The 15,508-nt window shown below is 39.6% G+C and overlaps 3 protein-coding genes and 1 long non-coding RNA gene across 5 annotated transcripts in view; 3 read left to right on the plus strand and 1 right to left on the minus strand.

Moving 5' to 3' along the window:
• LOC136962111 (microtubule-associated protein 1B-like) overlaps positions 1-9,094 on the plus strand; it is a 56,789-nt gene extending 47,695 nt beyond the window's left edge. For both annotated transcript variants that reach the window (XM_067255763.1, XM_067255764.1), the window contains 10 exons: positions 394-450; positions 1,158-1,247; positions 3,685-3,741; positions 4,180-4,236; positions 4,434-4,520; positions 4,757-4,861; positions 7,629-7,709; positions 7,793-7,858; positions 7,963-8,028; positions 8,106-9,094. In XM_067255763.1, coding sequence (XP_067111864.1) covers positions 394-450; positions 1,158-1,247; positions 3,685-3,741; positions 4,180-4,236; positions 4,434-4,520; positions 4,757-4,861; positions 7,629-7,709; positions 7,793-7,858; positions 7,963-8,028; positions 8,106-8,164 — 725 coding nt within the window. In that variant the 3' untranslated portion in view covers positions 8,165-9,094. The remainder of the gene's footprint in view (positions 1-393; positions 451-1,157; positions 1,248-3,684; positions 3,742-4,179; positions 4,237-4,433; positions 4,521-4,756; positions 4,862-7,628; positions 7,710-7,792; positions 7,859-7,962; positions 8,029-8,105) is intronic.
• Positions 1-14,227, minus strand: part of LOC136962113 (uncharacterized) — a 77,463-nt gene extending 63,236 nt beyond the window's left edge. Inside the window, exon 1 of the mRNA XM_067255768.1 lies at positions 14,187-14,227. The gene's annotated coding sequence lies outside the window, so the exon portion shown is untranslated. The remainder of the gene's footprint in view (positions 1-14,186) is intronic.
• On the plus strand, positions 11,020-11,620 carry LOC136961822 (uncharacterized). Its single transcript, XR_010878873.1, has 3 exons — positions 11,020-11,095; positions 11,268-11,396; positions 11,536-11,620. It is a non-coding gene; the product is annotated as an uncharacterized lncRNA (long non-coding RNA).
• On the plus strand, positions 11,739-13,002 carry LOC136962447 (centrosome and spindle pole associated protein 1-like). Its single transcript, XM_067256233.1, has 4 exons — positions 11,739-11,750; positions 11,819-11,965; positions 12,219-12,362; positions 12,883-13,002. The coding sequence occupies exons 1-4, from the start codon at positions 11,739-11,741 to the stop codon at positions 13,000-13,002; spliced, it is 423 nt and encodes a 140-aa protein (XP_067112334.1).
• Positions 14,228-15,508: the final 1,281 nt, after the last annotated feature.

The raw sequence follows: 15,508 nt of genomic DNA on the forward strand, positions 1-15,508 counted from the left end.
CTATTCTATATCTTATCTCAGTTCAGCTAACTGAGAATAGCGTCACTGAGATGTCCATGTTACACTAGAGGCTAAAAGTCTCACTAAGGTGTGGTTCTGTTTAGTTCCTCTCTCATGGGAAGTGTCTCAGGCGTTCTTGACAGCTGCAATACAAAGGATGGTCTGCTTTTATGACAGGAAACATGACCAATGTAATGATCGCATGCAGGATATTACGCACAACCCTCCAAGATGTTACAATGTTTAATTTCTTGCAGAAATTGTGTTTTACAGTTTAGAGTTATGTACATATTGGAGGGGGGAGGGTATAATCTAAAATTTTGCTTCGGGCTCCAATACTGTCAGGGCTGGTCCTGACTATGTAAAAAGGTGCTGTATGATACCTCTTTTCAGGTATCACCATGACCCCTCACACCACTAAGAACCCAACCACAAGAGTTAAGAACACAGGTCAGTTTCTCCAGATGTTAATGTCACGTAACCTTGTTGATTATTTGTTTAATGGAGTAGGAAATAAGTTTCGTAGAATTGCCCACTTATTACCATAGAGAAGGGACAATGTACGTTGTAGAAGGGGTAGAACGTCATCCTGTTTATGGAAATACGAGTTTTGATTTGATTGACAGTGACAACGAGGACAGTGTCAGTGGCTGAACATGGCTGGACATTTGTCCTTCAACTCTTTGATGAACAGGATATCTACTATTTCTCTGAGGTCATTATGGAGTGATCTGTACAAAATGTCAACTCTACATACAGTATTCTTGCATTTTTCTAACTATGAAGTCTCTCTCTAAGGAGTGATCCTCTTTAGTTTCTCTTGCAAGTAACATGTTAGACCCTGTTCTAGATAACTGCTATATGAAGCTTCAATAGAAAGGATGGTTCAAACTGCCATGCAGGTTATTCTCTGTGTCATTTGACTGTTCTGTATGTATAATGGTGAAGTATGACTTTTCCCACAAAATATTTATATTTTATGTCACATAAACTTGTAGATTCTTTGTTACATGGAGTTGGAAATACTTTTCGTAGAATTGCCCACTTGTTACCTTAGATTACTTCAATGACAATGTACGTTGTCAAAGGGCCAAAAGCACTCACGTGGGGCAGACCCTCCTTGTTTATGGAAATACAAGTTTTGACTTGATTTACAGTGATAAAGAGGAGGAACAAGAAAGATAAGAAGAAAGATAAGAAGGGTGAGAAGAACAAGAAGAATGGAAAGAAGAATAAGAATACAAAGAGTAAGTCTCCTCATTCGTCCTTCAACTATTTGATGAACAGGATATCTACTATTTGTCATTTCTGCTCATCTCCATCTCAGAGGTCATTATGGAGTGATCTGTGCGCATGAAAATGTCAACTATACATAGAGTATTCTTGCATTTTGCTAACTATGAAGTCTCTCACTAAGGAGTGATCCTCTTTAGTTTCTCTTGCAAGTAACATGTTAGACCCTGCACTAGATAACTGCTATATGAAGCTTCTATGGCAAGCCGTTTTACCATTTATTTCTAAAAACGTACTAGTCACTATTTTGAAGTTACTATTACTTATTATTAAGTTACTAGTAACTATTCCAACAGTAACTAGTATCTATTCAATTTTTACTATTAACTATTGGATTAGTTACTAGTAACTAAAGAATAGTTACTAGTATCTAATGAATAGTTACTAGTATCTATTCCCGTTTTACTAGTAACAAATTGCACATTTTTACAATTGTATTCTATGGGGCTCTGCTTTACAGATATTTACTATTTGTTTCCAACTAGTATCTATTCCAATAGTTACTAGTATCTATTTCAGTTTTACTAGTATCTAATAATTAGATACTAGTACTTATATCGTACATCTATTCTTTATCTGATCAATGTGCATTGTCAATATGGAACAAGTATTGATCTTTTACTGTTCTCTTGATGCAATACCAACATTGACAACAAACATGAAGAAGATGATGATGATGGTGATGATGATGACGACGACGACAACGATGATGATGATGATGATGATGAAGGTAAGTTTGTCCTTCAACACAGGTCAGTTTATCCAGATGTCACATAAACTTGTTGATTCTTTGTTACATGGAGTAGTAAACACGTTTTGTAGAATTTCCCACTTATAACCTTAGATTTCTTAAGTGACAAGGTACATTGTCGAAAGGGCAAAAGCACTCACATGGGGCAGGCCCTCCTTGTTTATGGAAATAAGAGTTTTGACTTGATTGACAGTGACATCTAGGATAGTGTCAGTGGGTGAAGAGAGTGAGGCCACAAAGAAGGATGAGAATGAAAATAAGAAGAGTGAGAAGTACGTTTTTAGAAATAAATGTTAAAACGGCTTGCCATAAGCTTCAATAGAAAGGATGGTTCGAACTGCTATGCAGATTATTTTTTGTGTCATTTTAACTGTACTGTATGTATAATGGTGAAGTATGACTTTTCCCACAAAATGCCTACATGTAATTAAATTCACATCCTGGCAGCCCAAAATTGCTCAGTTTACGTAAGTGTTGCTTGCATCTATTCTTTATCTGATCAATGTGCATTGTCAATGTGGAACAAGTATTGATATTTTACTGTTCTCTTGATGCAATACCAACATTGACAACAAACATGAAGAAGATGATGATGATGATGGTGATGGTGATGATGATGACGACGACGACGACAATGATGATGATGATGATGAAGGTAAGTTTGTCCTTCAACTATTTGATGAATAGGATATCTACAATTTGGCATGTCTGCTCATCTCCATCTGAGGTCATTATGGAGTGATCTGTGGAAAATGTCAACTCTACATATAGTATTTTTCCATTCAGCTCATTATAAAGTCTATCACTAAGGAGTGGTCCTCTTTAGTGTCGCACGTAACATGTTTAGACCGTGTTATAGATAACCTCAATAGAAAGGATGGTTCAAACTGTCATGCAGGTTATCTTCTGTGTCATGTGACTGTACTGTATGTACAATGGTGAGGTATGGATACCTCTTTTTAGATATCACTATGACCCCTCACACCACGAAGAACCCAACCACAAGAGTTAAGAACACAGGTCAGTTTCTCCAGATGTTAATGTCACATAAACTTGTTGATTCTTTGTTACATGGAGTAGGAAATACGTTTTGTAGAATTTCCCACTTATTACCTTAGATTTCTCAAGTGACAATGTACGTTGAAGGGGCAAAAGCACTCACATGGGGCAGGCCCTCCTTGTTTATGGAAATAAGAGTTTTGACTTGATTGACAACTAGGATAGTGTCAGTGGGTGAAGAGAGTGAGGCCACAAAGAAGGATGAGAATGAACAGACAGGCAGATAGAAGCTGCCGTTAGTCAGTGTAAGATTTGCCAGCAGCAGCGTAGCATGCCTGCTACTGCTCCAGTGCACACCTGGAAATGGGCACCCTCTCATGTGAAGTGTCTCAGGCGTTCTTAACAGCTGAAATACAAAGGATGGTCTGCTTTCATGACAGGAAACGTGGCCAATGTGATGATAGCATGCAGGATATTACACATAATCCTCCAAGATGTTACAATGTTTTTACAGTTCAGGGTTATGTGTACAAAATGGATGGGGGGGGGGGGGGTATAATCTAAAATGTTGCCTCGACCTCCAATACTGTCAGGGCTGGCCCTGACTATGTATAAAGGTGCTGTATGATACCTCCTTTCAGATATCACCATGACCCCTCACACCACTAAGAACCCAACCACAAGAGTTAAGAACACAGGTCAGTTTCTCCAGATATTAATGTCACGTAAACTTGTTGATTCTTTGTTTCATGGAGTAGGAAATAGAATTGCCCACTTATTACCATAGAGAAGTGACTATGTACGTTAGAGAAGGGGCAAATCACTCACAATTCCCTAACTATTTGATGAATAGGATATCTACAATTTGTCATGTCTGCTCATCTCCATTTCTGAGGTCATTATGGAGTGATCTGTGTGCATGAAAATGTCAACTCTACATACAGTATTCTTCCATTCAGCTCATTATAAAGTCTCTCACTAAGGAGTGGTCCTCTTTAGTGTCGCACGTAACATGTTCTAGACCCTGTTCTAGATAACCTCAATAGAAAGGATGGTTCAAACTGTCATGCAGGTTATTCTCTGTGTCATGTGACTGTACTGTATGTACAATGGTGAAGTATGATACCTCCTTTCAGATATCGCCACGAGCCCTCACACCACTAAGAACCCAACCACAAGAGTTAAGAACACAGGTCAGTTTATCCAGATGTCACATACTGTAAACTTGTTGATTCTTTGTTACATGGAGTAGTAAACACGTTTTGTAGAATTTCCCACTTATTACCTTAGATTTCTTAAGTGACAATGTACATTGTCGAAAAGGCAAAAGCACTCACATGGGGCAGGCCCTCCTTGTTTATGGAAATAAGAGTTTTGACTTGATTGACAGTGACAACTAGGATAGTGTCAGTGGGTGAAGAGAGTGAGGCCACAAAGAAGGATGAGAATGAAAATAAGAAGAGTGAGAAGAACAAGAGTAAGTCTCCACATTCATCCTTCAACTATTTGATGAACAGGATATGTACTATTTGTCATGTCTGCTCATCTCCATCTCTGAGGTCATTATGGAGTGATCTGTGTACATGAAAATGTTAACTCTACATACAGTATTTTTCCACTCAGCTAATTATAAAGTCTCAATAAAGTGAGGAACTCTTCAGAGTCACTTCATTTCTACTTCCTGTCTTTCTCTGATGTCATATCCTGTCTCAGGTCATTGGCAACTGCCTGTGGGTGTAACCACTGGAGGACTGGTTCTGGTTCTGGTTCTGTTGCTGGTGGGGTTCCTCATTAGAAGACGCTGGGCTCAGAAAGCAGGTAAACAACAACAAGCTAAACATGCGTCTGGCGTCTGTGCATTACATAAGATAGTACAGTATTGTATTTTCATTTGTTTGATGGAGAATAACAATCTCCTGTGGTGGAAAATGTAATGTATTTTTCTCTGAGACTTTAAGTCTGTTTGAATGATGGCACAGAACAGAACATGATGTTGCAGTGAATCAGTACTTTGGCAGGTGCTTGTGCAAGCTGTGCACTTTGTACTGACAAAAATGAGGAGATGTGGATTTGAACTATTAAGAAAGATGGACAGGGCCAGAGGAAACGTATGTGAGCTGGAACGACACATTCTCAACAGGACATGGACTGATCCAGGATCAGATGTAGTTACTACATCATCCTGAGTGAGATTACTGAACTGAAGAGGACTTGATTCTAAAATCAGCAGATCCCACGATGAGAGTCTGTATAAATACAGGTGTAGGACTGTATTTGGGTTAGAAACTGGACAGTGTTTTAACATTAAACAAGTATGCTGGAATTGCATACATCATGACCCTTACTCATCCAGATATGACAACCAATCAGGCCTGGACTGGTGATCTGGCATAACGGCAAATGCTCAGTGGGCTGACGCACTTGGGGCCGATATGATATTATATTTAATATATATATCTAAATCTTTATATCATTTTTTTTTGTAACTTAAATTTGGCCAGCGACCTGCCCATAAAGCAGGGACAGTGGCCCATTGGTTCATTTTCCATACTGACACTGGGCTGGCCCAATCACTCTTTTGGTGTACTAGTGGGTGATGTCCGACCGATTGTGGTGGGCCAGTCTGAGCAAAAATGCCTTTTTCCCAGTTCAGCCCTGCAACCAATGCAAAAATAAGTCACACTATGAGGTGTGAGAACCATCAAGACTTCTCCCAGCAACTCCAGTCTAGCATGTAGGAGGTGGAGGCAGGAGTGTCTCCAAGCCCACGCATCCTCCTTCTGGACACAAAGCAAAGGCAGAAGCTGCAGTGTTCATCTTGAATTGTGATAGACTGCACCCACAGGAAAGAGGAACTTGATTAACGACATGTCAGCAGTGAGATTCAACCAGTGATCATGTTTGTGTGCACAGAGGATCAGAGGAACCATTTTCTCTTGGCATGCAGATGTGCCCTTGGTTAGCTTATTCCTGCTCTTGTCGTTTTGCAGAACACAATTGATACTCAGCACTTTGTCAACAATGAAAATTGTATCGATTTTGAGTGGTCTGATCGGAATGGTTTCTTTGAAAGCCTGAATCAGATTAAAGTGGATATAAATGCGATTTAGTGAAACAGTCAAACCTCAATAGAGGAAAGAACTGACCCGACCTTCCACTTGATACAGGATAAAACAAAATACAAAATAAAACAATAATTTAACAGCAGAAATGTATAAAACACAAGTTCCACCTGTCTACATTTACGGATCAGGATCCAAAGTGAGTACAGCCTCTAGGGGGAAAACATTTCCCATTCCCTGTACAAAAACAACAAAGGTCTATACTTACTCATTCACACAAACCAAAATATAACGATGGATCAACTTAAACCATTATGTATAATGCATATGCTACAGGAACTGGCAGCAACTGATAAACTGACCACATCTGATTCTTATTACTGCCTCAAAGAGTAAACACAGAGGCAACACAGTAAGCATGTGGCATCAACATAACTTTTGCAGCAATTTGTGCTGGATCAGGAGCTCGAAGGATCTTCGTAGGACGCCATTTTGGAATTGGCTCTCCAATCCTACTGTCACTGAACACTCAGAAGGATGTGAGCCTGCATTGCTGGTCTCTTCACTGGTTTTGTTTGCTGTGCAGTGCCTAAGTTCTGGCACAAGGTAGTGGTGCTGCATTGAGGACCGAGACGTTTGCCAATTAGATGTACAGTGATCTTCAATAATAGTTTATTTTTTGCTTTGTTTTTATGGACCCCCTCTGTTTGCCAATATTCAATTATTTCAGCTGGAGTTAAATCATCTTCAAGACCTTTCTTGTCTTTCTTGCTCAGTTTAGATCATGTTTAGTTGATTATCACTTGGATCAAAAATCTGAAACTAGTAATGCTTTACCAATGGAACCAGGTGGAACACAAACAAGAGTCTGAAAACGGAATTGCTCGTATCATATATTACCGATGCCTCAAATAACTGTAGGGGTCTTATATTGGTCAAACAACCAAAACAATGCCTCTTAATCAATGGAAGAAGCGTTAATTGGGCCAAATATGAACCAAATACACAGGAAAAGAAGAATTTCCAGAACAATGCTCCACATTTCCTTTTATGCCCAATTCTTTTCTGTAAGACCAACCAATCAGACCACATCTTGACCCTTACTCATCAGCATATGACTACCCATGCAACAGTAAGTCACACGATGTGGTGTGAGAACCATCAAGCAAAAACTCCATCCAGCAACTCCAGTCTAGCATGTAAAAGGAGGGGACAGGGGTGTCTCCCAGACCACATAAATCTCCACATCCAAAACACTGATAACGAGTTATTCATGATATAACGTGCTTTGTACACATGCTATTGGGATGTCAATCCCGTTCAGTCCAAGAAGTCCGGAAATCTGTCTTGCAATGCTGAGTAGTCTGTTTAAGCCTTACACCCCCCTGCAAATACAATGCACAATTTGTAAATCCCTGTGGACAAAAGTGTTGACTCAATAAAGTAATATGTCTGTACAAATCTCCCTGTGATAGCTGGAGCTGGTGTTCATGGTCTCTCATGTTCTCTCAATGTGTAACTAGAGGGTGACAGAGACAGACCACAAGCCGTCTATGCAGAAATATCAGATGTGACGCAACAACCAAAGGATGAATCTTGTGAGTGTGAGTTTTGTCTTTCTTTCTTTACTGAATTCTTTATAGGCTCTGTCTTTACTCTTTTAGATATTTTTTTTCCCTTTCACCAGGTTCTTCAAGATCTAAAGAACATTTTGTCTACAGTCTGGCTAGTGCACAAGGCACACAGAAAGAAGGTAGTTTATTTTAAATTTGTATTTTTTATAGATAAACTAGCTTTCTTCACTCTTTTCTGTATACAAAATAAATGTGTTTTTTTCTATTTTACTTGTAATTCCAGTTATTAGTATGAACCCCATATATCACACTATCCAGGACCCTAACATTACAACAAATCTCAACAATGGTAAGATCTCCATCATCAAGGAGAACATTTGTTCTGACGTTTTTGTTTTAATGTGATGTAAACTTTCCTCTGAACAGGGGAAAACCCTTACTTCTTGGCCCAGAATCCGGATGTTCCTGAGACCAGCTTTGACTAGATCTTCTCTTCTGTTCTCTATCATCTACAGTGTTTGATGATCCATTTGGTGTATTAATGACATACATAATCGTAATTTTCTCATACAAATATTTATAGTGCTTTGACCAGATCATTATAACATTTAGATAATGCTGATGTACATTGGAGACTGCATTATACCATATATTGTTTCGTACAAAACAATTATTTTACACTTTTTTGTGTTGAAATTGGTTTTGATTAGATCTGTACAACACATAAAAAATTTGCTAATCTTGCACTGACTCAAGCTAGTTTACACTTTTGTGTCTTCCGTGGCTTCTGAACTGGTGAAAGTAACATAATGCAGTCAGAGTAGATTCGAGGGCTGAGGAAACGTGTTTAGTATGACATTCTTTACTACATAGTCCACAGTCTTTCCGTTTTATTTATGTAGCAATTATCCATGCAAGTTAATCAAAAGAAAACCAATTTATTCACATTAACAGCTGGATCTTTGGCATGTAAAATCAATTCAATCAGAGCAGTGTCCCTTCGTGAATAAATACTTATGATCACAATTGTGGAAAAACCTTTTGAAGTTTGCAGCGTAATCAGACATAACATTTTATGAATGAACTGAAATTTGTAACAATAAATGTGCCAGCAGGGATATTAGAAATATTATTCTACAATCTTGTTACCCGAACCCTGTAAGAAAGTGTAAGTAAGTGTGCAAGATATTAAGAAAATACATTATACAAATAATTCAAATTATTTCCAATTCTGAGGTTAAAGTAGTAACATTCAAAGAAAATCCTAGATGTATCCGTCAAACAAAATGTTAAGATCTAGATTCAATCTTGATGTGAATAACACATGAATTTTGTAAAACAGATATAGATTTTTTTTAATCATATTTTCTTTCATTGTGAATTGGTGCAACCTATTTGGAGGGATGTGCAGAGATGGCTACAGTCCAGTGAATTCGAACTTCTAAAGCTGACATCGAAAATAATAAAGTTAAAATAATAATAATAAAGACACTCTGGATAAGAGTGTCTGCAAAATGACTAAATGTAAAAAATTTCTTTGAAAATAAGGAATTACACTTGATTCTTAATATTTAGTTGTCATTTGGAAAGTTTTTTATACTTAAGATGTTTTAAGGCTAAGCCCAGTTTTAACCATTGGGAGAATGAGGTTTTGAGTTCATCGTTGAAACTTAAAGACAAAAAAGAATTGATTTTGTTATTAGTTTTTTTTATTAAGTACCAAGTCATTTGAGAAAGCCCTGTCTTTTGTATATGTAGGCCCTATGTGTTTATTATGATTTTTCCTTCCTTTATATAATTCCTGGTTATCCTGCCCACATTCAAATTCATATTCAAAGTGATGTTTGTGTGAGATTATTCTGAAAAACATATTTAAAGACTGCGGTTGTCCTTGCACTACTACATTTTAAATGAAAACAGTTCACAAATGTTTTGGTTTTATGATATACAGTCCCTTGCAAAAGTACAGTGTTCAAACTTCTGACCAGTTCTCACATACTACTGTATCACTGAATTACAAATGGTAGGTAGAAATTTCTTTCAGTTTGACATTTACTTTAAAACACTTAAACTGAAAATCAAGAATTACAAGGTGACATTGGATTTATGTTAGGAAATATTTTTTGAAATTAGATAAAAGAAAACCTGAACAAGATTATGTTATATTACATTTGATTCCTTTAGACATATTTAGTGCTGACACTTTTATCAAAAGCAAAGTACAAATGGTGCATATACTGTAGTAAGTACAGCAGTTTGAACAATATTTCAACAGTTGGTGGCCGATCTCGTCAAAGCTGGTCTCAGGGACGCATGGAAGTTGTGCCAAGTAGTAAGGGTTTTCCCCTGTTCAGAGGAATGTTCATCACATGTCGTTAGTGCATCATGTCACAGACATAGAAATGCCACAACAAACTTCCTATTTGACAGTGGCGATTCATTCTTACCATGGCTGGATTGTATGGAATGCCCCGTTAGTCAAAATTAAATAAATAAATAGGTACATATATTTCCAAACACCACATTTACACCACATTTATTTCGGTGCTGTATTTATTTCCAATCCAACATGCAAGCAAGAGGGGCGTGGTTATCTTCAGACCAAAGCAACTGCACAAGATCGAAGGCAGACAGGGACACCTAGATTCGAGAGATGATGGAAGACATAAGTAGTGTCAGAGATCGCATGCTGGCCTTAGTAGATCAAATTGATCAGCATGGCTTGTCAGGGGATATCATTTTGGCACACATTGAAGATTTTGTAGCGTATAAGTGCTCTACTATGGAAGCAAATCAGTGACATCATGTTTTGAATTTTAAAAGGCATTGAATAGCCTACTTAATATTTAAATTTAAACAAGACCGAATTCTCCTATGAATATATTTCAATGTAAAATAAAATTCAGGTTGCAAAAAATTTAGCCTATCAAATTCAACATTGTAACATCCAGGTCCTGGATGTTACAATCTGAATTCTATCTTTAAACCTGTCTATCTTTAAACCTCTGCTGCCATGGCCGTATCCACCATTGAGGACACCGAGGTCCGGACCTCTGTATTTTTTTGTGTTGTCTATTAAATGTCATAAAATAATTGCCTGACATTAACTCTTTGGTGCCGCAAAGATCATACAACGCAAAGATAGCGAACTTTGTTTTTTGGACCTCTGTATTTTTCAAATCCTGCATACGGCCATAGTACATGTGGTTCCACAGGAGTCAGTATTCCTCATCATGTCCCTTTATAATCTCATCTTGAATCCCTCCAGATCCAGGAGAAGCAGGAGCGCCGGAGGCTGGAGAAGGAGGAGAGGGACCGGGCCGAGGCCAAGCTGGAGGCCGAAATCCAAAATGATAACCCCTGGGGCCGGGGAGGGTGCGTTGCAGCCCTCAGAGACACCCGAGGGGACCTCATTAGTACGTTGTAGCATGTTCAATACAATACAAATGTGATTAGATTTTTATATATTCAAAATGCAGATGGCCATATTTTAAACATTTTTAACATCAAGGGTAAAAGGTTACTGGCCTGCTGTTTTTCACTTTTGGTTCTTGTAAATAAAAAAAGTCTGATATTTTGTCTGACTAGCTGACCTAAAGCAGATGGACAGGCAGAATGAGGAAGCTTGGCTGAACCCCGAGACCTCTCAGAAGCGATCCACACCCACCATGCGAATCCTGAGAGAGGACAGACTGCCTCCCATCAACACAGTCTCAGGTAGCCAGTCGCTGCACCAGTTGGCCCATTGCAGACATCACAAAATTATATGAATGCAATACACACGTACAGTACCAGTCAAAAGTTTGGACACATTTTCCCATAACGCATGTGGTTGTAAAATATTTGATCTTTGCAGGTTGTGCCCCCGTCCCAACCTCCCTGTATGCCAGAGGCAATGTCTTTCCAGCAGACACCTCAGCAACTCACGGAACAGGATAAGTCCTTCCTTAAACAACAGGTACAGTGTGCTGTTTTGGGATGTGTTATTTTTTTATTTCAAGAACCTGGCCTCTGGTGGCTGTAGGGTTTTTTTTTAGCTTGAAGCCATTGCATTGAAAGATGTTGTGTACTGTACACAAACACACAGGCAGGTACACTATGTTGTATAACAAACTGTTCCCCCCTCGGGCCCCGCCCAGATTGAGGAGAAGCGCCTTAAGGACGCAGAGGAGAGGGAGAGGCTACGCCTGGAGGAGGCGAAGGAGGAGCGGAGGCTGGTGGAGCAGAGGGCTCAGATGCAGGGGGTGTTTCACGAGGAGGAGATCAGGAAACTGAAGGAGATGGAGGTCAGCTGGGCACTGATTGGCTAAGAGGGATTTATGCATTGTGTTCTACTATACAGTATACAACGTATGTTATTTTGACCGCCCACTCTTGAATAACAGTTGCATCTATTTCATTCTGAACAATCTCTGAATTTGATTCTTGTGGTGTGAAAAATAAACACTTGATTTAAAGGTAGATTTCAGTTCAGTGTAACACGTTCCTGTGACTCGGCTGTTATTAGTGGAATTAAGTTTGGTCTTCTTCTTGCAACAGCAAAAGGACAAGAACAAGGAGCGGATCTTCCTTGTAGGGGAGCAAAGCATAGAGGAGGAGAAGAAGAAGATAGAGACAGAGGAGAAGGAGATTGCTTTTCTGAGGACGCGTTATGAGAAAGAGAAACAGGCCCGCATCGAAGAGGTGAGAGCGCGACAAAACCTTGTGTTTCATTTTGTGTGCACTCAAAACTTGGGAAGTTGTAAATGCTGAAGTCAAAAGCGCACATACTTTCTTTTTAAACGCCAGAGACAAGTCATTTGTTATGAGAGAGTAGAGTATGTGTTCATTCTTGGTAGGTCCTTGGTAGGGCAGTGAGATTCAGTGTCATTTGATTGTTGTGAAATGTCACTGACCAAATATAGGTCTATAAGGTTACTATAGGTCATTATGTGTATTAGAGGTCTAGTATAGTGTATCGTATATTGCATACTATTTTGAATATTTAGGAGGTTTAATATTTTTTTATTTTAGCTTATCATAGATGTAATATATGTTCTAAGTACTTATATGTTATGTTATGCCAGGTTGCCTTGTCCCAAGAATTTCAGTGCCCAGTCTGACCTTGTGTTGGTCTGTGCACCTGACAATAAAAACTTGAAACTTGAAAGATATGAACAAACAGAAATATTCGAATGATCCCCATCATGCTGTCCATCTGCAGGTGTGCAGGGAGCTCTCACCCCCCATCCCCACCCTCCAGAAGGGACACAGGGCCCCCCAGTTCATCCCCAGACCCCCCACCATGGATAGTAGACGCCCCACCACCACCCTCCGTCTGTAAGTTACCTGCTTGCATGAACCACAAACGTCCTATTGAGAGCATGGTCTGAAAAAGGGTAGAAACGGATGTCTCTCTCCCCTCCTTTTAGAAGTGTTCTCCTAAAGGGCTCCAGTCCCAGTCCTAACCCTAACCCTAACCTTCCCCAGCTGTTAGGAAGGAGCTGAGACCTGCAGGTAACACACACAACGTATTTCATATCGCTAGAAGCAAAACATTGTGGATTAGTAGTAACTAGTATGTGTGTGTGTGTGTGTGTGTCAGCCTGTCTACCAGAGTACAAGAGGGAAGTCCTCCATGACTTGTCTGAAATCTGCAAAAAGCTGCTCAGAGAACAAAGACACGTGAAGGGACAGATGATAAGAGTGGGAGGAGCTGGACTCTCTTATGAGTGACAGGTAACACCCTCCAGGACTGTAAGGACAAAAGATGGCTACGTTGGGGTCTGTGTGTCCCCCCCCACAGTACCGGTTTTCTTGACAGGCGGAAAGAGCGCCGCCAGGTGGACGTGGCCAGACTGCGTCGCAGACAGCATGTGGTTTGCCATGTTATTAAGGTCATTATTCTTTACATTTTCAGATTATTTTGCCATCCCAAAAACCAAAACATTATTTGGTGAGTTATCGTAAAATCTTTAATTTTGCCATTCTAGTTTTTTCATACATCACATGTACAGTGCCTGTCTAATACTTCTTTGTTAAACTAAGGTCAAATTATTCAGCTGAACCAGCGTATTTGTGTGTTCCCAGAGGGATCCCGGGGCATGGAAAACATACTCGGAAAGACCTTGGGCATGGTCTTGGCCATGACACATCCTCCAATCAGAGTCAGGCAGAGCGGGTCCAGGAGCTCCACAACTGAACCAGGAGACTGCCGGCTCTGAGGCTCCGTGGCAGGAGAACAGGTGGGTTCACTGGAGACGTACGCATCTGACTCACACAGAAGAATGGAGTATAGTGGAAATGTCTTTCTAAAAGAGGAGTTAACAATGTTGATGTCGATTTGTAAGTATCTCCCCTAACTGCTAGTGTCTCCTCTACTTCCTCCTCTCCCCACCCCTAGACCTGTCTGATGGTGATGAGCAAGAGGAGGAGTCTCAGGAGTCTAGGTTTTTTTATTTTAGAAACCTTCAATAAAGAACTCCATGCTTGGGATCAGTGTGTGTGTATTCACTTCATACACTTAACCCTTGTGCTGCCTTCGGGTCACATGACCCAAAGGTTCATAACGAACCATCGTTGTGTTTACCCAATTTTACCCAATACAAAAAAAATATAAATAAAATCACCATTCCAATGTGGGGGGTCTGAGACAGCCCGACAGTTAAAAGAAAATGCTTCACTTTGTTTTTGTATGAGGTAAATTTGTCGCAATACGAAGGTGGGTCACAATGATGGGTCAGAATGACCCGAAGATAACACAAGGGTTAAATACATTAGTGTAATGATACCAAAACTAAAAACTAATCCAAAACATGGTGAACCTCAGAGAGAAATGGCAGTGTTAATATGGTTATGATGGTGAGTGTTTTAAATTGAGAATACAAACATTTAAGGCCGATGTTAATATCTTACAATACCAGTGCTGGTGATCTGTCTAGTGTCAGTTGAGGACTGCAGGTCCTTTCAATACCTCTTAGCTGTGCAAAAGAAATTCAGGTAGTTACAAATTCTTCAAATTACAATTTCTTTCATTTTTGATTGTCGAATACTTCCGCTTGAAATGCCCATCCACATTTCAACATTATCTAATAATTTCTGTCTATCCATGATCTGACCAATGCACCAATGCATATGCAGTCAAAGCACCAACGTGAAATCAAATTACGAAAACATATAATTCTGTACAGGTTTGTTTCCTCAACATAGATTTTCCCTTGACAAGGCTTACATGATCTATACATTCTCTTACATGTACGTTTACTTACCCAGATAAAGAAGACAGATGAGACCAAGGAAAACTGGACATGATTATTCAAAGAGAGTTTGTTCACACTGGCTAGAACTCTGACTTGTGGTGCTCTCAGGTCTTTGGGGCCAAGAGGGAGTGACAAGGACTAGATGATGCTTGCTGGGTGCATGAGGCCTTGTGACCTACTTCTGATTCATCATGTACAGTTCTGCACAGTATGTGGTAAGAAAAACTCTTGGTTGAATCTGGTTGAGTCTCATAGAATGATTCCTGTAGGGCTCTCAAGCTTTGTCAAAAGGTGTATGTGTGTGTATGGGGGGGAGGGGTTGCTGGTGTTTCTGATTGGCTGGTAAGTGGCATTTAACTCTGTATAACTCGAGACAGCTATCAACCTGGCAAAAAACTTCCCTCCGTATGCCTGAGCCTCGTCCATTAATTGTATTGCGCGACAAGTTATCTCTTCTCCGCGTGAGAAATACAAATGTGAACTGGTTTAAATGTGTGTCTCGCGTGAATTTTTTATTTAAATTTTGGCTCACGGTGAACGCTTGAGACTTGAGAGCCTTGATCCTGTCATTAATTCCAGACCGGAAGTGAC

This window comes from Osmerus mordax, chromosome 18, assembly GCF_038355195.1.
Source record: "Osmerus mordax isolate fOsmMor3 chromosome 18, fOsmMor3.pri, whole genome shotgun sequence".
Taxonomy (NCBI): Eukaryota; Metazoa; Chordata; class Actinopteri; order Osmeriformes; family Osmeridae; genus Osmerus; species Osmerus mordax.

What these genes read in the sequence shown, in the direction of transcription:
- LOC136962447 (XM_067256233.1), top strand. An exon ending in GGAAACTGAAGGAGATGGAG is followed by an intron (nt 11,966 to 12,218) that starts GTCAGCTGGGCA and finishes TTCTTGCAACAG; the next exon opens with CAAAAGGACAAGAACAAGGA. An exon ending in AACAGGCCCGCATCGAAGAG is followed by an intron (nt 12,363 to 12,882) that starts GTGAGAGCGCGA and finishes GTCCATCTGCAG; the next exon opens with GTGTGCAGGGAGCTCTCACC.